General features: G+C 40.2%; 2 protein-coding genes across 3 annotated transcripts in view; one reads left to right on the top strand and one right to left on the bottom strand.

Annotated features, from left to right (window-relative positions):
* Nucleotides 1-433: 433 nt before the first annotated feature.
* SERINC3 (serine incorporator 3) lies at nt 434-20,432 on the bottom strand. The gene is made up of 10 exons (XM_045885805.3): nt 20,258-20,432; nt 15,151-15,312; nt 14,338-14,531; nt 13,153-13,232; nt 12,354-12,491; nt 9,709-9,878; nt 8,632-8,722; nt 7,603-7,783; nt 3,775-4,002; nt 434-3,130 (listed from the first exon to the last, which is right to left on the bottom strand). Exons 1-10 carry the CDS (start codon nt 20,294-20,296, stop codon nt 2,992-2,994), a joined length of 1,422 nt encoding a protein of 473 aa, XP_045741761.1. The 5' UTR covers nt 20,297-20,432; the 3' UTR covers nt 434-2,991.
* Nucleotides 20,433-20,733: 301 nt separating this feature from the next.
* Nucleotides 20,734-22,209, top strand: part of PKIG (cAMP-dependent protein kinase inhibitor gamma) — a 102,133-nt gene continuing 100,657 nt past the window's right edge. The window contains exon 1 of one of the 2 annotated variants that reach the window (XM_064573216.1): nt 20,734-20,751. The gene's annotated coding sequence lies outside the window, so the exon portion shown is untranslated. Of the gene's footprint in view, nt 20,752-21,202; nt 21,221-22,209 lie in introns of those variants that run through there. The other variant, XM_064573215.1, reaches the window with a different exon arrangement.

Raw genomic sequence — 22,209 nt, forward strand, 5'->3', positions numbered from 1 at the left:
GAGCAAACATCTGGCAGGGGCCACACGGGCCTGCAAGCCTTCTCCCAGCTAGCTCCGACCAGGTAACGGTGGAGCCACTGCTGCTGCCCCTGATGAAGTCCTAGGCCATACTGCTGGCCTCGAAGCCAGGCCTTCCATCTGCAATCCTGAGGGACAGACAGGCCCATTCCTGGGGAGGAAACACCAGATGACTTATCTGATGAGTCAAAATACTCTCCTGCTTTCAAATGTGATCCTGGGCTTATTCGACCTGCTGATGTTATTTATGCTTGTGTAATTCAGCACTCACCAGTATGGTTCACTGGAGTCTTGAGTAATCCTGGGTTTCCTAGCAACAGGCCAACTTAACTTAGAGTATGGTCAAGCAAACAGGGATACTGCCCCCTAATTTTCAAAGAAAATTTGTTATTTCAAATTAATATCAAAGTTATCATGAGAAAAAATAAAAACTTTATTGGACTTTGTTACACTTATTTTACAATTTAGTATTGTTTTATTTTGCATTACATAAGGTGGGGGATGGCACACCTTCATTGTTTCTGAAGTTTAGGACCTTTAAAGGTCTTAATCTGGCTACCCTGCTATTAAGGAAAGTGGGGTGTCTGCTTTACACTGGCAAAGTAAGGGGCTAAACCTCCCCTATTTGCCCCCCCACCTCCCTTGTAACTTTATCTCTGTACCCTGACATAAAGCACTGGTTTAAAACACAGTGGTTCCAACGATTCTTATCAAGCCCTGCTTCCTTATCCCATCCCCACCAACCTCCATCCCAACTGAGATTGTCCCCTCTGTGTCCCACCTGTTTAATTCTGTAAGAACACCTCAAATCTAGCCTCCATCAGACTGTGGCTGAACATCTCTGACCTGTGAATACTGTCTGATCTCATTTTAGCCCATAGTGAGATTAGCAGTTACCACCAGAGTGCTTAAAACGGGTTAAGCACTTTGCAAAGTAACTTTAAACAATAATATGTACTAGGTACTATCTTTTATTCAAACGAGGAAAACATTGAGGCTCAGACAGATGGTCACACAGATAGTCATCTGCCCAAGGTCATGTACTCAATAAATATGAGCCGACCAGTTTGACAGACAAAAAAAGCAATGCGGATACAAACCCAGTCTTGACTTCCAAGCCAATGTCCTTAGCCATTCTTAAGGGACCAACCCCATCCTTCCCGTACAATGTGTTCCTCTTCCTGTCTCTCCCCATATAAATGGAACCCCCATCAACTCAGGTGATGAAACCAGCAGCACTCAGGAATCGGCCTCTCCCCGAGAGCTAATCAATTGCCAGTTTTTAAATTTTAATTACTAAGCTGTCAGTTTCTCCCCATCCTCACTTTCGCTTCTCTGTTTGAAATGGTGTATGGCCTGCCCTGGTGTCTTCTCTAAATGCCTCTCTACGCGTCAGATGCAGTGACTGAAGACCGTTTGTTCATGTCACTATGAATATGCTCTCAACGTAAGGTTCGAACTCTTCCGTGTGGTTTGCAAAGCCCTTTGTGACCCAGTCCCTGCCCTCTTCTTCCCATTCCAGCTTTCCTGAACAAGTCTGCATCTCCCTTCCTTTAACGTGAAGTTTTGTCTACCCTGCAGCAATGCCGGCCCTCTACCCCATTTCTCTCTCAGCTAACTCCTAACAATTCCTGGCTTCCAACTCCACTTTTTCCAGGAAGCCTACCAGGACTACCCCCCACCCTGACCCCAGGCAACTCTCCTGAGTTCTCTGCAATTCCTCAATCACAAGCACTCATCCCAGGCGCTGTACACCTGTCAGCTCATTTTCACCCTCCTCTAAACTCTAAGTCCAAGATGGCAGAGCTGGTGTCTTGTCATGTTTAACGCTGGATCCCCGAACGTGACAGGGCCTGGTACAGAACAGACACTCAGTAAATGTGTGGTGAAAGAACGAACTGTTCTAGTCGACCTCCCTGTGTGCTACCTCTCCTGAAGAAGTTTCCCAACAGCGCCTGCCTTGTGTCTCATCTACACAAGTGTCTTACCCAGGGAAGATATTATTAGTACAATTTTTGGATGAGTTCAAGACTTGACTTACTAGCCAGGCCTCAAGTTTTAGAAGAGACAGGCGCATTCTGCTCGATGCCTGATGAACCTGACTGCCCACATATGTCTACAAATTATAGGATGGCTGCTAACTCATAAAAGCTGTAAAAGAAAGGGCCTTAAAAGCTTAAGTCTCTATTTTAATCAAATACTTTTATAGTGCAAATATAATAAATTCACATGCATTTTACTTTTACATACTCATAACAAGATAATGACATAAAGACTAAAGTGGCACTGTTTTCCCAAGTGACTTCATTTTCGCCAAAACTACAAAGCGCTTATGGAGACGAACGCTTCTGGCAAAGCTGGACCTGCTTTAGGCATCACTGCTATGGCGTCCAAGACTGAATGAACTAACCCAAGCTGCAGGAGCGGTTAGCCGGGTGAGCCACCCTGCTCGTCTGCGGAAGGACTCAGAGGCACGCACCCCTCCCCCCAAGAACTCCAATGCCACACCTCGTGGGGGATAAAGGGCTGAACACACTGCTTGCTTGCATCACACAAATAAAGACTTTCACAGAGGAAACCTGTCACAGAAATGGTGGGTTTTGTTTTTTGCTTTTTAAGGAGACTGCAATAGAAATATATTAACGATTGGCCTCAAATATCCAACATTTTTCTTACATTTTAAATCAAAGTTGTAGGATCCTACAGATCTTAATAAAGAACTCTCTTCACAGCACAGCTGTAGTTCACTTTAAAACGCAAAATGTTCCCTTCGCGCTATATCTTTACAAATAAACATAATATACATATAAATGAAAAGTTCACATCCTGCATCAAGCATTACTTAATCTTGCTCTCTGATATAAACTTGGATATAGTCACATTTGCAAAGTGTTCACTTAGTATTTTAGTTGAAGCAAAAGTAAAATAGATAGGGGCTTTCGGCAAAGCAGACCTTTATGAATTCTCAGAGGTTCAGCTGAAGTCACGACTGGTGAGGACGAGTGGAGCCACAAGGGTCCAGACATAGAGGAGGAGGCAGACCCAGCTGGAGCTGATCTTGACCCACACAGCTGGCCACTTGCTGGTCATGCTCTGGAACTCTGCATCAGGGCTAAGAAAACAGAAGACAGGTGAAAGAGCCTGTCACCAGTATCCAGCAGCAACCCCCAGCCAAAGACAAGAAACTTGGCTAACACTACGCTTTAGTAAGGTTCTAGAAGGAACTTGTGAAAGCTGCTATTATTAGTTTTTATGTGCAGGGGACTCTGCCTCTCAAAAAGCTTTTCTCTTGTCAGCATGAAGAACACTGACTACTGTATTTGCTGGGCAAAGTTCTTCAGGAACACCTAGCTGTTCTAGATACTGGCAAAAGTCCAGATTGAAATGGAGTCCCTGAAACTTTCCTTCTTTATCACACCATTACTTTGATCAGAATACTCTAAATGGCCATCTCTAGACACAGAGGAAAATTAGTGAACAGAGATGGGTCCGACTGCTTTATGTTACAATTTTCTCTCTTAAGTAACTCAAGTCCGGAAGAACTCTCCATGATTTTTACTCTAAGAATTCCAGCTGGATTTTAAATCCAAGAGGAGAAAAAAGTCAAAAGTATTTCAGAAAAGAGTCAGCACTGAACACAACAACTTCATTATATGGGTAAGGGAAGGGGATTCTGAGGTTAAGCAATGGATGGAGATTTTACAGGCAGCAAGGGGGGCCACGTGGTCTTCCATCCGGTTTGTCTGTGCCTCCTACCTGTACCAGCTGGTCAGGGTCATCATGATGTACAAGGAAGCCAAGGAGAGCATGAAGTGGAACAAGAAGTAGCTGTACTGCACCCCTTCCTTCTCGTTGTCCACAGCCCGCCGAGGCTGTCCGTCTTCTTCATCGCTGCCCCCGTTGACAGCTGTATCACGGAGGATCACGCTGTCACTTCCGGACAAGGTCAGCTTACTTACTTGGCTATTGTTGGAGGTGCGGATGCTGGAAAGTGATCCGAAAGAAGACAAATCAGAAAGGGGCCATGGGATGAATTGCTGCCATTGGCCTGTATACATGCAAGTTATTTCTGAACTGCCCCTATTTGGGGACAAAGGCCTTCTGAAGGGCTCTGCTTAAAGTTCTCAACTGCTGACTGCCATCACAAGACAGAGAGCATGCTCATCAGTTACCACGTGGTTAACTGCTTAGGAGTTTGAGTTTCATCATGTTCTCAGTGTCTGCTTCCAGGACTTCACAAGAGCTTCTTCCACGCTTGGAATGGACCACCCACCAGCCTTCTCCCAGCTGGCTTCATTCTTTAATTCTCTATGTGCCATGTCTTCTAGAAAGCCTTCTCTGACATCAAGTCATCACTAGGCTGGTTTAAAATCCCACAGCTCCTCCTGCTTCCCTCTGCCATAGCACTTACCATTCCTGTCTTTCTTGCTAGTTCTAGAACTCCTCAACAATGACCGTAGTCCTCTATGCATTTCTAGCACACAGCAGATGCTCACTGCAAGTTTGTTAAATGACTGAATAGAAAAGTACATACAACTAAAGGACAAGAACCACATGATCATCTCAACATACACAGAAAAAGCACTTGACCAAAATCTAATACTTTTTCCTGATAAAAACACTCAACCTAGGAATGGAGAACTTCTTCAAACATAAAGGGCATCTATGAAAAACCCAGAGCTGACATCATACTTAATAGTGAAAGACTAAAAGCTTTCCCCCTGAGATCAAGCGTAAGACAAATAGTCCACTGTCACCATTTCTATTCAATATTGTACTGGAGGTTCAAGCCAGAGCAATTAGGAAAAGAAAAGATAAAAGGCATCCAGATTGGAAAAGAAGTAAAATGATCTCTATTTGCAGATAACCTGACCTTATACATGGAAAATCTTAAGGAATATACACACTATTAAAATCAATAAATGATCTTGCAGAATACAAGATCAATATACAAAAATTCTATGTCTATACAGTAACAATGAAAAACCTAAAAGATAAATTAAGAAAACAATCTCACTTATAATACTGTCAAAAATAACACTTAAAAATTTAATAAAACATGTTTAAGACTTGTACAATAACTATAAACCACTGAAAGAAACTGAAGACCTAAATGAAACATCCTATGTTATGAACTAGTAGCCTTAATAGTGTTGAGATAGTAATACTCTCCAAGATGATGAACAGATTCAATGCAATCCTTATCAAAATCTCAAACTTACAAGCAAAACTCAAAATTTACACAGAAATGCGAGGGACTCAAAATAACCAAAACAATCTTGAAAAAGAACAAATTTAGATGACTCATACTTCCTGATTTCAAAACTTACTACAAAGCTACAGTAATCAAAACAGTGTGGTACTGGCATAAGGATAGCTATACAGGTCAATGAAATAGAGTTATGAGTCCAGAAATAAACCATTACATTTATGGTCAACTGATTTTTGACAAGGATGCCAGGACAACTCAATGGGGGAAAGAATAGTCTTTTTAACAAACAGTGCTGAGACAACTAGATATCCACACACAATGGAATTAAGCTGGACCCCTTACCTCAAGCCATATACGAAAACAGTAAGACAGCCCAAGTTAAAATAGGCAAAAGATTCAAAGAGACATTTCTTCAAGATATACAAATGGCTAATAAGCACATGAAAAGAATGCTCAACTTCATCAGTCATGAGGGAAGTGCAAATCAAAACCATAATGAAATGCCACTTCACATTCTCTAGAATGGCTACAATAAAAGACAATTACGATGTAATGATTAAGAGATAATGAAACTGGAAGCTTCATACATTGCTGATGGGATTGTAAGATGATGTAGCCACTTCGGAAAACATTTTTGCAGTTCTCAAAAAAGGTAAACAAAGAGGTACCACATAGCCTAGCAATTCTACAACTAGGTACAAATCCAAGAGAATTGAAAATGTACATCCACACAAAAAAACCTGTACACAAATATTCATAGCAGCATTATTCATGATAGTTGCACAGTGGAATCAACCCAAATGTCCATCAACTGATGAAGGATAAAAAAATGTATATATAAACACAACGGAGTATCATTTCCAACAATAAAAAGGAATGTCATAACATGGATGAACCTTGAAAACATACTAAGTGAAAGAAGCCAGTCACAAAAGACCATATATTTTATGATTCCACATGTATGAAACATCTGAATAAGCAAATTTATAGAGATAAAGGAAGTAAGTTTCTGCCAGTGGTTGGAGCAGGAAGGAATAGGGAGGTGACTGCTAATGAGCATGAGGTTTCTTTTTGGCAAAATAAAATCTTCTAAAATGGACTGTGGTGATGGTTGCACGTTCCTGAATTGTACACTTTATTTTTTTTTTAAGATTTTATTTGACAGAGAGAGATATAGCGAGAGAGGGAACACAAGCAGGGGGAGTGGGAGAGGGAAAAGCAGGCTTCCCACTGAGCCGGATACAGGGCTCGATCCCAGGACCCTGGGATCATGACCTGAGCTGAAGGCAGATGTTTAATGACTTAGCCATCCAGGCGCCCCTGAATTGTACACTTTAAAAGGGTGAATTTTATAGTATGGAAATTGTATCTCAAAAACAAAACAAAACATATTAGGCCAAAAGCAAAACAAAAAAAGTCATAGACAATATAAAACACATAAGCATAGCTGTGTTCCAATACAGCTCTATTTACAAAAACAGGCAGTCAGCCCAAGGGCTGTAGTTTGCCAACCCTTATTTTAAACAATCATAAAAAAAAAAAAAAAAAAGATAAATTTACACATACTGTGGAAACTGTTCAAATTATGACATTCATATTTGAGAATACTGTGTGTATTTACAGAGTACATTCCTAATTTATTTTAAAAAATTATCAAGTGACATAAATAAAATTATGTACAATTATATAGATACAAATAGACTGTAGATAAGACAGTTAAGTATAAGCAAAGGAAAAAAGTATAAAATAATATGTACCAAAATGTTTAATCACGGAAGAGGTAAATTTGGAGGGAGGATACTTCCATTTCCCACTTTACACTATCTCATTTACATTATTAATTTATATAAATATATCCTTGCCCATTTTTAGTTCATATTTTTACATTAAAGTAATATATGCTATTATATAGAAAATATCAATAAAAAACAGGTAGGAGGATGAATGCAAAGTGCTAACATAGGTTCTATCTGAGCCCCTGGATTAACTAGTGATTTTAAAATTAGATGTATAGAATTCTGTAGTTCTTTAAATATTTTTTACAATGATCAGGAAATTCAGATTTTCTTACAAAAAAAGAGAAACTAACCAATTTTAAGAGCCACTACTCTAGCTGATCTAGGGTCAGGTGAAGACTTTATCCTCCTATCCAGGGAGAAGGTATCTCTATGTCAGTTTGGAAGGAATTATTTGATAAGAGGATTTACTAGGCTTTAAGAAATATACATGGCTAGGGAACTGAAGAAAGTCGAGGACTTTCAATAAAGAGTTGTTTTTCTTAATTCCTCACACTGCTTTTTGAAAGCAAAATAGCTTCTTTCCTCTACGACTAACCTTCATGAGAATCTTGTCCCAAGTACTTTTTAACTTACCTAGAATACAAAAGGCAGAGAACAAAGCCTGTCAGCCCAATAAAATTCTCTAGATCTAAAAAATGCCCACTCTTTGAGGGTGGAGAAGGGGTAGGGACTACAGCAGTTGAATTTCCAGGAGCCAAGGTTGGTGCAGTCATGTGCTTAACGATGCTCCACAGGCCAGGGTTGCAGGAACGATCTGAAAGTGTAAAATTTTTTATTATCCTTAGTTAAAACTCCTCTTGTTCCAAGAAAGGATGTGAGGGAAGTGCTCACACATCATTCAGTCATGATGTAAAACATGGGAATGTTACACTTAAAAGAACCTGAAAGCTTAGCAACTAGTTACATATTTGTGTGGCAATCAGTGACTTAGTTTTAGAAAAAAAGGAAAGACACAACAACAAAGTATCTGTCAAATTCATAAATGTCAATCTTGACTTTACTGATTTTGAAGTTTAACTGGCAGATGTCTTTGGGTCTGTAGTTGTACAAAGGCTTTAAGCACAGGGAATTTTTCCCTCGTTTTGTTTGTACAGTTAAATAGGAGTACACTAACAGTAAGTGAGTCATCAGTGGAGGGTCTGCAATAACCGTTTTCCTTTGAAACAAGTCCAGAGAATACCCTATTGAGTGAGACACAATGCAGTCATTATAAAAGGAAATTTCTTTCAGAGTTTTTTTTTTTAGGTTTTTTTGTCTAGAGCCTGTAACACCAAAGTGAAATTCAATTACAACAATGCCACAAAGGGCCAAAACAATGTTGCCTTGTCCAACTCTTAACTAGTCTTAGTCCAGGGAAAAGCCTAGACTGTTTAAGGGCTGTGGTCCTTTAGGCTGTCAGCTATGAATAGCTATGGACAGACATGGAGAATAAAACTTGAAATGTGAATATCTGTACCATACGGTGAGCACTGTACTTAAATTTAAGTGAGGCTTTTTGTTTGCCTGTTTGACGTTTGCTCTACCTCTACTGTTTGCACCTGCCAAAGGAGTAATTGCCTACTTTCTCTCCATCAAATGAATGTGCTCTTGAAATCCTCTTACCGGGTTCATTGGACATGGCTGACCAGGTGAGGTACATGGTGTAGAGGGTGATGAGAGAGGACTGCAGGAGACCAGACCGGGGCTGGTGTTCCTGTGGAATCAAACAGAAAACAATGCCCCAGGAACTGCAAGGGCTGACTTTCTAACACCCAGCGGATTCCCCTGGGTCCGCCTGAAATATTATTAATGGGGAACCTTCTCGTTCTATTTGACAGCTGAAAGAGGACAAGTAACCTTTCAGTCTGAGTTAGCCTGAGAAAGAACCAAGAAAGAGGACTGTGTACTACTGGTTCTCGAGGCATTTGACAGCCCTGGAATCCTGTGTATCCCGCAGAGGCTGATTTCCTAGTCCCTTGCTGTCATAGAAGCTAAGCTCAATGGCGGCACTAACTAGCTAGGTGACCCATCATCTCTCTGGAACTTCAGTTTTCTCATTTTTGAAAGGAGAGGTAATATCTACATATTCTTTTCATATTTCTCACATAAAACTTCATGAATTGGGGCGCCTGGGTGGTTCAGTCAGTTAAGCATCTGCCTTCGGCTCAGGTCATGATTCCAGGGTCCTGGGATCAAGCCCGGCATCACTTGCTGCTCAGCGGGGAGCCTGCTTCTCCCTCTCTTTCTGCCCCTCCCCCAGCTCATGCCCACTCTCGCTCTCAAATAAATAAAATCTTAAAAAAAAATTTTAAAAACTCACAAAAACCTCCATTAATTTTTGTATTTAAATGATGAAACTCGCATGCATGAGTTTTGTTTTTAAATATTAAAAGCAACGATTTTCTAGTTTAATCCCCCTAAAACAGCTTGGCTAATGATTCATAAGACTCATTCTCATAAACTATTTTATAACAGCTATGAAGTTCTCAGGTTACCTAGGTTTTTTTTTAACGATAGGGAAATTATCCACTGAATTATGAAATCAACGGCACATTTTACAGTTACTAAATTAGAATTATGAAGAATTTATCATAATATGGGAAAATGTTTAAGTAGATAAACATAAACTCATATAAAAAGTTACATCAGTTGAGGATTAATTACAAATTTTTCACAGGAGGAAAAAGCAGCAAACCATACCTGAATTTTTGGATGGATGGATAGAATAGAAACCACAAAGCAAAGGACCAAATTAATACTGATGAAGAACTTGTTCTCTGTGCAGCCGTCCGGTTTGGTGTAGTATGTGTAGAGCAAGCCGACAAAGACAACTGACAGAATGTAGCAGACGCTGGTGACAGAGAGCAAAGCTAGAAAGGGAAACCAACAGGAATGCTCACAAGTGTAACAAACTTTTCTAACGAAGACCAATTTTCTTCTACTCCGTATAAAAATAAAGACACATTATTTTACTGTCATGGTGCTCAACATTTTATAGGGAAACTACAGAAGACCCAAGGTTGACGTCTCAGACAGCTTTAGAGATGGCTAGGTGTTAAATTCAAGCAACCGGACTCACTTTCCAGATTACCTACCTTGATTCCATGGGTTGAAAAACCAGACATTTGATCATTCCAGCTACAGTGAACTCTTAACTGTATGCTAAATAATGTGCATTATAAGCTTTTCTTAGGAACTTGCAAAACTAGTGGGCCCTCCAACTGGCCCAGTGTCAGCAAGCTAAATGCCAGGGATGGTGTCAGCAGAAACGACAGACAGGCATCTTTTATGACATCTGTCCTCTGCAGCCACTGGCTATATAAACCCGCTTCCTGTCTGATGAGACCACATCACTGTGGGAAAGTGGCATATTTGCTATTTTCAAAAACCTAAAATAATACTCCTTTCTGTTCACATGGATAATCAACAATTAGCTATGTAACCCTGAAAATTAGAAAACATAAAAGAGTAATAGTATACTCAGACCAACTGTAGCAATGGTGAGCTCAATTAACTTGTACTTAATTCACGGCACACTTATTTAAGAAAACCGGTTTCGACTTATAATCTCCATGGGTTTTGCATATTTAAAATTAAGTGATGTATATGATGTCACTATAAAATGATAACGTATGTTAAAGTACTAGCACAGTTCTTAATGTTTTTCCATATGAATATGCAAGATTTCTCTACTTCTTAGTTGCTCCAAAGAATAACAAATCTGCAACTCATTATTAAATTCTTCTAAAGTTGAGTGATTCAAATGAATTATATAAAAAGGAAGTAAATGGATAAAATAAAAATAAATTTTTATCAGTCAGAAATGGGGAGGTGTTTCAGGATTTCCAATCCATCATGATAAAACAATTTCTTAAATCTCATGCTAAAACAGTCATTACACACAACTGAAGTGGCCAACAAAACAGGGCAATGGTTAAACAACTTATGGTATACCACACCATGGAACACCATGGAACTGTACACCATTAAGTGAATAAGATGTATCTATAAAATGTATGTTAGAAAATACTCATTATATAGTTGGTGAGAAAAACAAGTCATGGAACAATACATAATATGAATCTATTTACATTTAAATAACAGAACATGTGTATGTGTACAAAGACATAAAGATCCAGTAATTGTGGTTATATCTGGAGAGGAAAGTGGGTTGCAAGTGGGTGGAGATTTGCAGGTTTATTTTTTATTAAGTTCCATCAACTGTGTTTATGGTGAACATAGTATTCATTTTTGGGGTCTTTTTTTGGTTTTGCTTTTGTTATTATTTAAAAAGCAAGGTAGATAAATAACATGAAAAGAAAACTGGACAGTTTGATAATGCGTACTAAAAGCCTTTAAAATAGCCATACCCTTCCACTCTTCTACTTCTAGGAATTTATTCTAAGGAAAAAAGCAGAAATGTGCTCAGAGATATATTATTAGGTATTTACTGCTGCATTGTAGCCACATATTCACAGGCTACTTCTAGGTTTTAAAAAAAATCAAACTATAAGCTATCCAAACGTATAACACATGTAAAAAATTAGTAAGATACAAGTACACATCTTTTTCAATGACTCTTTTTCTACACATAGAAAATACATATGCAAGAAAAAAGACTGGAAAGATATAGACTAATATGTTAACAGCGAGTATTAATTACTAAAGAGTTGGATAATGGGGGATTTGTTTTCTTCTGTAATTTTTGGTTGTTCAAATTCTTGACATAAGAGTAGCTATTACTTTTATAATGGGTGGGGTGCAGGGGCTAGGAATTTCAACAACTATTTTTTTAAATGAGATACGGCTGGGTCATTTCCCCTAATAAGTAGAGGATTCCAAAGTCCTTCCCCATTATTACCAGCTATGAGTCCTATTTCCACCCTAGAAATGTTAAGTGCCCCTTTTCCACCAGAAAGCTTTTACAAGGGGTGTGGGCCATACTCTGAATAAAGCAGTAAGGACTGTTCACTTTTATCTGCTTGAGGGATGTGGGCAGATGACCCATACGTATAATCCACCTGAGCCCCCGTCCGTGGAAACAAGGAAATCAAAACCAGAACTACATCATGAAACACAAGTTTTTTCTTATGTAAACACATCTAGTTACATTACAAATCTCAAAATAAATGAATTGAGAGAAGCCAATGATTTCTATTACCTGTGCTCCCCCCTTCCAGTAATGCATATAATTCAGAACTGAATCAACTGGGAAAGTATAGTTTTTAAAAATTCAGCTCTAATTTGGAAGTTTACACATTTAAATCAATGGAGATTTTTATTGTACATCCTGTTTAATATAGCATAATGCAGTATGGCTTTTTTAGGTGAGTTTAGATACCTACCAGCATACCAGCACCTTGGATTTTCTTCTTCCATTCGATTTACCCATGATTCATTCCAAGAGTGAGCAAAGTCGACCAACAGCACTAGCTGGATGAGGATGAACAAAAAGGCCCCTACCATGCCGACAATAAACCAGGCTACAAACCAAAACAACAAAGTTATTCTTACCAAAGGAGTAACATTTCAGAATGTTACTATCCAATTTTAAAACAATTTCAATTCAAGTAAGAGAGAGGTGGTAAAGACACATTCTGTCTCCAGCAGTACAGCAGAAGATTATTCCAATTCTAAACTCAAAGGCATTCTCTAAGATATGTTTTGTTGGGCTTCAGACCTTTTAAAATTTGTTCTAGCTTGTGCCAAGGGGAGCCTGGGATCTGACCTTCCAAATGGTACAACAAGCCTTTTCCTTTATAAGGGAAAAAAATCACAGTGGAAATCCACAGATGTCACTTGATGTTATGGTAAGAAAGCACATTAAGACAGGGATAGAACACATATGAGTTACAGGTCCCTATGTTGACAAGCTCTCAGATTAACTTAGTACTGCCCAAGTGAGAAGGTAAACTATTAAAATATTGGCAACATATGGTTCCAGAACAGCTGAAAAATGGGCTGAATGCTTCCTGGGTTTAATCAATTAATTACTACCTTAATATTACTACAAAGTCATAAAACTGAATACCACCTCATTTAATTGCCAGTTCTGGCAAAACCAGTAATGAGTATGTAGCTTCAAGACCATCATTTGTGGAGTGTGTATGTATTATAATTAACCCTCTTAGTAGTGAGCCATACCTGTGGTGAAATGGCCCCCAGGGATGTAGAAAGAGCCAACCATGATACCAACAATGGCAGCAATTTTGAAGAACCAAAACCTATTAAAATATAAAAGTGCATTTATGAAATGTTAAATTTTGCCCTTATACTGAGAAAAGTGAATTTCTGAAATGCAAAAATAAGGACTCAGTAGCATTCCCAACATGATTGTCTGTGCTTATTTCATTTGACATGAAGCTGCTTCACTCCATCTTTCATACAATTTAAGGACAAACACTAGCCCGGAGAACAAATAATTCATAGACATAGTAAGAGAAAAACATACAACTCAAGAATTTCCCTACACTTAGCAATTAAAGACAGGAATTTTTCTACAATTCTGGAGTATTCTAAACTAACAATGTTAGCTACATATAAAGCAATTAACTATTGGATCTAGGGAAAAGTTATCACCTAATCCTTCTTTCATAACATAAGACATAAGTGCCTTGTGCCCACAATCACACAGTTCATCACTGGCAAAGCTAAGACCAAACCTGACTTTCAGCCCATGATCTTTAAAGACTGCCTTGTATGGCAGTGGGGAAAGAATCAGGCTTTGGAGCTGGACAAACCTGAGTTCCAATCCCAACTCCAACTCTCACTGGCTCAGATATCTCAGGCACTTTATTTAACCTTTCTGAAATTCAGTTACTGCATCTATAAAAAGAGGATTATAATACATATAAAGTATACACACTCCCTTCAGTTTTCAAATAAGAATTATGTCAAAGGGGACCTGGGGGCAGTCAGGAATGGGAAACAACAGATTTGTAAATCAGTGGCCCAAATACATGTAGTTTATCTTTCAGTACACTGTTTAATAGATCAGGTACATTTTTATCTTCTAACAATAAAAAGTATACATGTTTGTGTGTATGCAGTGCCTAGCACAATCCCTGAACTGTTTCACAGGTGTCTGATAAAAATCTAGGAACTTGAAACAAAGGTATTAAAAAAAAAATTCCTCCTCACCCCCTCTGTGCTACAGAACTCCAACTGAAAATGACATCGAAACAACTTCACAAGTACAATAGGTCAGAAATACATGTGGGCCACTGATTCAAATACTCTACTGCTTCCACCAGAATGGCAACATTAACTGTTCAAGGGGAGGATCCACACCATAATATAACAAGTAAATAGTAAAATAAATTTACGTACCCATTGTGTACTGCTGCTCTGGGATCTTTACTCGTTTTTACTTTTAACATGAGCAGAGAGAAGACAAAGAAAAAGATGGCCAAGGCAAAGCTGATCCTATATACAGCTTTGTAACCAACCAGAACATCACAATCTTTATCCACCTTTCTATCAGCCACATTGATTTTAAATCCCCCTTCACAGAATCCAGGAATCTGGAAAAAGCAATTTCAATGTTATGGGAATATCCACATTTAAACAAAGATTCTATCCCATCGTAAGAAAGCCTGAATTTATACAACTGACTACTTCAACAACTGCAAGACTGTCCTGAGGGACTTTTCTCTTTGCCTTCCAATTCGCTTACAATCTTGTCACCAAATAGTATAAACAATTTGCATTTTGCAAATAAAAGTGAAGTGTTCTCTTCTTTGCTTTTCTTGCTGATGAGGTTATCTCCCATTTTGCCATGAATTTTCATGCTACAACTGATTCCTTCCACAGGTGAAGGGCTAGTCTAGCTCAAATGTTTAAATCTGAAACGTAAGTGGGAAGATAATGTTTTCATGCCACTCTTTTAATATCTTTCTCTCAGTTCTTAGAGTAGAGCCTGAACATGTTCATTCTGAGTACCTTGATTTCTAGAAAAGGACTAACACTTTCATATTCTATGTCTAGACTGTACCCAAAAGTAATTTAAAAACCCAACAATTACAATGAACTTGACTGAGTTTTACAATGGTAAAGAAGAGTGTTAATTACAACTAAAATTGTGCAAAATAGAAAAATAATACAAATAACCAGTACATTAAGGCTACTGTTACTTCTACGTACCTTCTTCAGCTGTGATTCCATCCCTTCTGTCAGCATGACACAGGATACAGCAGCGCCCAGGAAGAGAATAAAAGCATAGATGAGGCGAGTCACCGTGGAATTCTTACTATTGGGGCAGCAACTACACACCAGACACGATGCACCGCTGCAAAGGCAGGGAACCTGTAATAAGCACACCACAGCCATTTGAGACCTCTTTCAGGGGACTCCATCATGTCATAAGGGTCACAGAGTAGAACATGAGGCAAACCAGGCTTTGACGGCTGTAACTGAGAGAGTTATGGCTGGGAAGAAGTAGTTAAAAGCATGGGTTCTGGGGGCGCCTGGGTAGCTCAGTCAATTGAGTGTCTGACTCTTGATCTCGGCTCAGGTCTTGATATCACAGTCATGAGTTCAAGCCCCACAGTGGGCTCTGTGCTGGGTGTGGAGCCTACTTAAAAAAAAAAAAAAAAGCATGGGTTCTGGAGTCAATATTATTTGTCACTCTAACTCAGCAAGTTACATAAGCTAAGCTTATTTCTCCATCTGCAAAATAGACTGAATAACGGAATCTTCCTCCCTCAGACATTGCCGTATTAAATGAGTACTCAACACAGTGCCTAAAACATACTAAGAGCCCAATAAATGTTACTTATATTCACAAAGAGAGCATATTTTATTTAAAAACAATATAAAAACCTAACTCCACTTGCTATATAAGGAATCCTAGTTACCAAATCTGGTATTATAGCATCAAGCAACATTACATGGAAACCCTTACAAATGATGATAAAGAGCTGTTTAGCTCAATTTAAGAGTAACCTGGAGATTCCTCAAAAAAGTTAAACACTAAAATCCCCAGTTGACCCAGCAATTCCTCTCCTAAACATACACCCAAAAGAATTGAAACAGGTATTCAAACAAAAGCTTGTACATGACCATTCAAAGCAGCACTATTTATAGTTGCCAAAAGATAGAAACAACCCAAATGTCCATCAATTGACGAATGGATACATAAAATGTGGTATAGCCACACAATGGAATATTATTCAGTCATCAGAATGAACAAAGTACTGATACATGGTAGAACATGGGTGAACCTAGAAAACATCATGCTAAGTGAAAGAAGCCAGACCCAAAAGGTCACATATTGTATTTCATTTATATGAAATATCCAAAATAAGTAAATCCCAAAACAGAAAGCATTAAAGGTTGGAGGAGGAGGGAGATGGGATCAGGAGTGACTGCTTAATGGGAACCAGGCTTCTTTTCAAGGAGATGAAAATGTTCTGGAACTACACAGATGTGATGACAGCAACAACAGTGTAACACTGTAAATGTACTAAATGCCACTGAATTGTACACTTAGAAATGGTTAATTTTATGTTATGTGAATTTTACCTCAATTGAAAAAAGAGAGTAACCGGGCTCTCTGGTGAGCATTTCAGATGAAGGCATAATCTGAGTCGTTTTTATGTAACCTTAATTAGGAAAGCACTTGAATTGCTTTCACAGATGACATTAAGTCACATTACAAAGGCAGGCTAAGTCTGAATCATCAGCAGAAGCAGCAGATGTAAATAATGGGGGATGCTGGCCTCACAGTATGGTCCCAGTCTTTACTTTCATAGATGGTACCTTGGGTGGACTTTATCATGGTTTTGTGTGATTTGGAGCAAGATGCTAAGCTTCTTAAAAGCCCAGTTTTCTCATCTGTAAAAATGGGCATTAACACCACCTAAACGGTTATTGTGTGAAGAACAACCCAGCGGCAGGAATATACAGCACCTGGCATAATGCCTGGCACAGCAGAGGCTCAATATATCATGGTAGCCATTAACATTTGTAACCGCAACAGCCATGGTAAATTGATCACCCAGTTTCAGTCTCCAATTCTTAACTACAGTCTGGGCCAAAAGACCATAATAGAGGTCTATAGCTGGCTGCAGACAGAAACAGAGGTTTTACAGCCAAAAACAATGACACTAATTGCTTCATGTTTATTTTGTCTGCATTCTCACACTCCTAACTCTCTTTAGCTATTTACTTCCTGGCCTATTAAATAATCTCATAATAACTGCCTACTGTTTGTTATGGGTTGAACTGTGTCCCCCCCCAAACCCCACAAACTCATATGTTGAAGTCCTGATCCCAAGTACCCGAGAGTGTGACCTTATTTGGAAATAGGGTCATTGCAGATGTAATTAGCTAAAATGATGTTATACTGGAGAAGAGTGGGCAGCTAATTAAAAATGACTTGTGTCATAAAAAGGAGAAATTTGGGCATAGACATGCAGCACAGGGAGAACACCAAGTGAAAACAAAGGCAAGGAATATCAAAGACTGCTAGCAAACCACCAGGAACTAGGGAAGAAGCATGGAACAGATTCTCCCTCATCACCCTCAGGAGCCAACCCTGCTGACACCTTAACCTTGGACTTCTAGCCTCCAGAAACTGAGAGACAACAAACTTCTGTTGCTTGAGCCACCCAGTTTGTGGTATTTTTTTTTTTTTTAATCTAGCCCTAGCAAACGAATATACCCACTTACTTGTTTATAAGTACCATGAAAATATAAGTGCCCTTAGGAGGGACCAGCTACTCTGTGGAACAGAGCTGTCCTACTATATGTTATGTCCCTTCCCTATCTCAGTAACAACTCTATTCTTACTCAGGCCAAAAACCTTGGTCATCCTTGATGTTTTTTTCCTTTTCCAAAACTCTCATCCAGTCTGTCAGCACATCAGCTTTATCCTCAAAATATATCCAGAATCTGGGGCACCTTGCTGGCTCAGTTGGTAGGGCACATGACTCTTGATCTCAGGGTGGTGAATTCAAGGCCCATATCTGGTATGGAGCCTACTTAATTTTTAAGAAAATAAATATAATATAATTAATATAATATAATATAATATAATATAATAATAAAATAAAACATATCCAGAATCTGACCACTTTCTTAGCATCCTTAGCTATCATGTTGGTCCAAGCCACTACTATCATCTTTCACCTGGATTAAATACAATGGCTCCTGTCTCACTGTTGTAGCCACCCAATCGGAACCCAGAGTTGGTATAAAGATTATTTTAAGATGAAGACATTTGAGATTCAACAGATACAGGGAAAAAAGGCTTCTTTTGAGCTTTCCTCATCTGGCTAAAGGCAGCAACTTCTGGGATGTGAGGCTGCCGTAAGTTCTCTTTCCAAAAGAGTTTTATGGACATGAAGAAGACAAAAGACCTATGCACCCACATAAACAAGGATTATCACAAATTTTCTTATCTCCTGTTTGTTCTTCCTAACTAGAAACCCTTTTCTTTTCCCTTATTAAGTAAGGTATATAATAAGCCCTATTTTCTAACCATCTCTTTGAGTTATTCATCACCAAATGATGAATAACATCCTGCAAGTATGTGTTCTGCATGTGTACACAGTTCTTTTTTCTCTTGCTAATCTTTCTTCACTTTAATTCGTAGGCCCCCAACAGAGGGGGCCTAACCACTAATCCCACAGAGGATGCAAGCAAAGTTTTTTCTCCTCTACACTGCTTTACCCTTTCTTTTCTACAATCTGTTCTCCAACAACCACCTTGTTAAAACACAGGTCAGATCACATCACTCTTTTCTATATTGGATCCCCACATCACTTAAGAGTAAAAGCCAAAGTCCTTAAATTGGCCTACAACACCATACAATGGGTATCTACATGATTTGGCTCCCTGCTACCTTTCTGACTTCATTTCCTATTATTCTTCCCCTCACTCATCCCATCTCTGGTACACTGCATTCCTTGCTATTCCTGTTGACAAAACGGATTAATAAAATAGAAAAGCAATTTACAGATAAAAATGCTTTGATGGCATCAATTCAAATATTAGCCTTACATCAAAGGCAAAATGTGTTTCAGGTTATTAGGATAAGAAAGACATCTTTGTTTCAAATTACAAATTCACTCCTTAACTAATTACCTTCTTAACTATGTATTTTTTTCTAAATCTACTTTGCAAATAGTCTGACCCACTTGTGGATTGTAAAATTCAGCTTACCAGGATTTGTTCTAATGTGACAGAAAAATTGTACAGCAGATGATAAAAGTAAAAATTACTTCACAACACTTGTGTCTAAATGGGCATATTAAATCAACCATGTAAAATATATTTCTTACTTTGGGTCAAGGTCAAAAAATTGGAAAGCCACAGCTCTCAAGGAACCTGTAAATGACCAAACACCCTTTTGATTTAGGATCAACAACCTTCAAGAATGGAAAATACACTTTGTACTCTGTCCCTAAGAAATGGTAGTGGAACAAGCTGAGATGGAGTCCTTGGTCAATTAAATCAGGAAGTTATGAGACAAGAAGTGATTTTAAAGAATCATGCTCCTCAGGAGCAAGTATATGAGGGAACTCACCTATTCTCTTCCATAGATCCTAAAATTTCCTTTTTAAAATAATGGCGTTTACAACCTACAAAGCGATTCAACCCGTTTATTCACTTTATCCTCACAGCAGCTCTCAAGGTGAGGAATGCTGGGGTGATTAGCCTCATGTTACGGGAAGCCAGAGATAAATGTCTTGGACAAGGTCCCCAAATGTTCACACCATGGCTTCCAATTTTGAATAATAATCCACAAGGCCTTCTTTCCTTTGCACAACTGCACACAAGCCTCGGTTAAAATCCCAGCTCTGCCACATACTCTGTAGCATCGGGAAATCCATTCTATGGGATAAAAATATCACTTAAGCCACCCCAAATTAAATGACGCCACCTTAATGAAGGTACTTCGAAATGAAGCAGAGCGCGCTCGCCCCGGAACTCTCATTCCGCGGTCCAGGTTCCAGCTCCAGAGGAACCCAGAGGCCGGAAGCCTCGCGGGGGCGGGGCAATCGAAATTGTAAACAATGACGGCCTGGCCTCCTACGTTGCCCCCCACAAACCCGGAAGGCGAGCCGCCTGATCCCGATGAGGGGGTGGCATCACTGATTGTGGTCTGCGCCCCCGGATACTCTCTGCAGCCCAGGGCCCGTCCCCCCAAGCTCCCGGCCAAGGCCCGATCGCGTCTGCGTTTGGGGCTCCCTATCGCCCTCCCCCAAACGACACGTCCGACGGAGACACCAGACCCCGAACTCACCCAGCTGGCGAGGGAGAAGACGCCCAGCACGGCCCCCATGGTGACGCTGGTGATGCAGGCAGCGGGTCCGGAGGCTTCTAGCGCGGTGGTAACTGCCAGTCGAGGTGTCTCAGAAACGCGACGTTTTTTCAGGCCGGAAACGCGCAGGTGGCGTCATTGCGTGGCCCCGCCCACCGCCCTCGGCCGCCGCTGCCGAGAGAGCCTCTGTCATTGGCAAAGGTAGAAGGCGGGGCTAAATCAGCATCGAGCTGAGGGAGAAGGTGGAGCTAAACCGACGAGGCGCTAAGGGGGAGGCGGGGCTAAACCGGCCCAGAGGGGAGGGAGGAGGCGGGGCTAACCCAGCCCGGCGCGGAGGGAGGAGGCGGGACTAACCCGGCCCGGCGCGGAGGTGGGAGATGCGGCTAAAGCGGCCCGCAGCTGCAGGAGCTGTGAAGGCTTTATTCCTTCGCCTCACTTGTGTTCACTTGGGAGCCCGTTATGTGTCGACATCTGAGGTACACAAGTGCACAGGAATTTACGGCCTACTTAAAAAAGGAGTCTGACACTGAACATACATGTACCACGACCCGTTGTGATGAGTACCATGAAGTAGTATGAGGGAATATCCTTTCAATAAAAGTTTATTTAATGCTTACTATGTGAGAGGAAAATAATGTAGCTGGGGGAGTAATCCCGGAGGGGTGTTCTGAGGAATTTACATTTAATCTGAGAACCGAAAGACGAGTCCAAGCGAATCGGGGAAGGATGGGTGTTGTTTCTGAAAATGAGGGGTATACACGCCATTCGGGGTACACGAAAGGGCCTCGGGGTGCATGAACGCATTAGGTAGCACTGAACGGCAGAGTCAGAAAGCCCTGTTTCAAAACAAAGAGAGTTTGAGACTAGTACTTAACGTGTTTCTAACATTTGCTTACCGCCATTTTTGACAGAGCGAAGGCTTCATTTTCCAAATCTCTCCAAAAGGTAAGCCCATCTGCAGTTAAATAACATGGTTTTGTTTTAGGGTTTGTGTGTGTGCTTGCAGAAGTTCTTTGATTTCTCCCAAGCAGTGTTATTGAACCCCAAACTGGGCTGCCCGTCGTCGCTCCAAAGGTGGACACTCGAGAGATGATTGCTTGGAAAGGAATAGGAGCTTTGTTCAGGAGGCTGGCCACCTGGAGAGAAGGCACACTCTTGTCCAAAGGCCAACTCCGAGGTTTCTGCCTGGCCCAGGGATTTATTAAGGGGTTTAGGGCAGTTAATCAGTAGAGGGAGTGGGGTGGCCCCAACATTTCTTGATTACGTGCAGACTCGATGGTGCCGGCTACAAACGTTATTGCAGTGCTCAGAGGTTGTGCAAGGCAGTCTGGCTCCTTAGTTCCCCAGGGTTTGTGCAAGAGGGTCTGGTTTCTGTTTTGTGAGGTGCAGAAGTGCTCTGTTCTTTCTAGGAAAGAATGCACGATCTATAGATACACAAAGAAGGGTTAGTTAATCAGTCATTCAGGCTCAGGGTGTTTGCTGAAGATTAGATTACTAGGTTGGCCGGAGGGGCCAAGGCAGCTTCAGCAATGCTGGTTTTCCATTTAAGAAGTGATGTGAATTTTACTTTGTAAATTTAAGTAAAAACTGAGGGTCTATTTAAAGAAAAAGTTTTGAGAAGTGATTCACTTATATACATAAAAGTGCAGGTGGTGGGCGCCTGGGTGGCTCAGTTGGTTAAGCGACTGCCTTCGGCTCAGGTCATGATCCTGGAGTCCCGGGATCGAGTCCCACATCGGGCTCCCTGCTTGGCGGGGAGTCTGCTCCTCCCTCTGACCCTCCCCCCTCTCATGTGCTCTCTGTCTCTCTCATTCTCTCTGTCTCAAATAAATAAATAAAATCTTAAAAAAAAAAATAAAAAAAAAAGTGCAGGTGGTATGCAGATATGGCAACAATGATGAGACTGTTATACAGATGACTAAGAAGGGAACATT

The sequence above is a fragment of the Mirounga angustirostris genome, unplaced genomic scaffold (assembly GCF_029215605.1).
Source record: "Mirounga angustirostris isolate CCGP_5_RB_7025 unplaced genomic scaffold, mMirAng1.0.hap1 SCAF_10, whole genome shotgun sequence".
Classification (NCBI taxonomy): Eukaryota; Metazoa; Chordata; class Mammalia; order Carnivora; family Phocidae; genus Mirounga; species Mirounga angustirostris.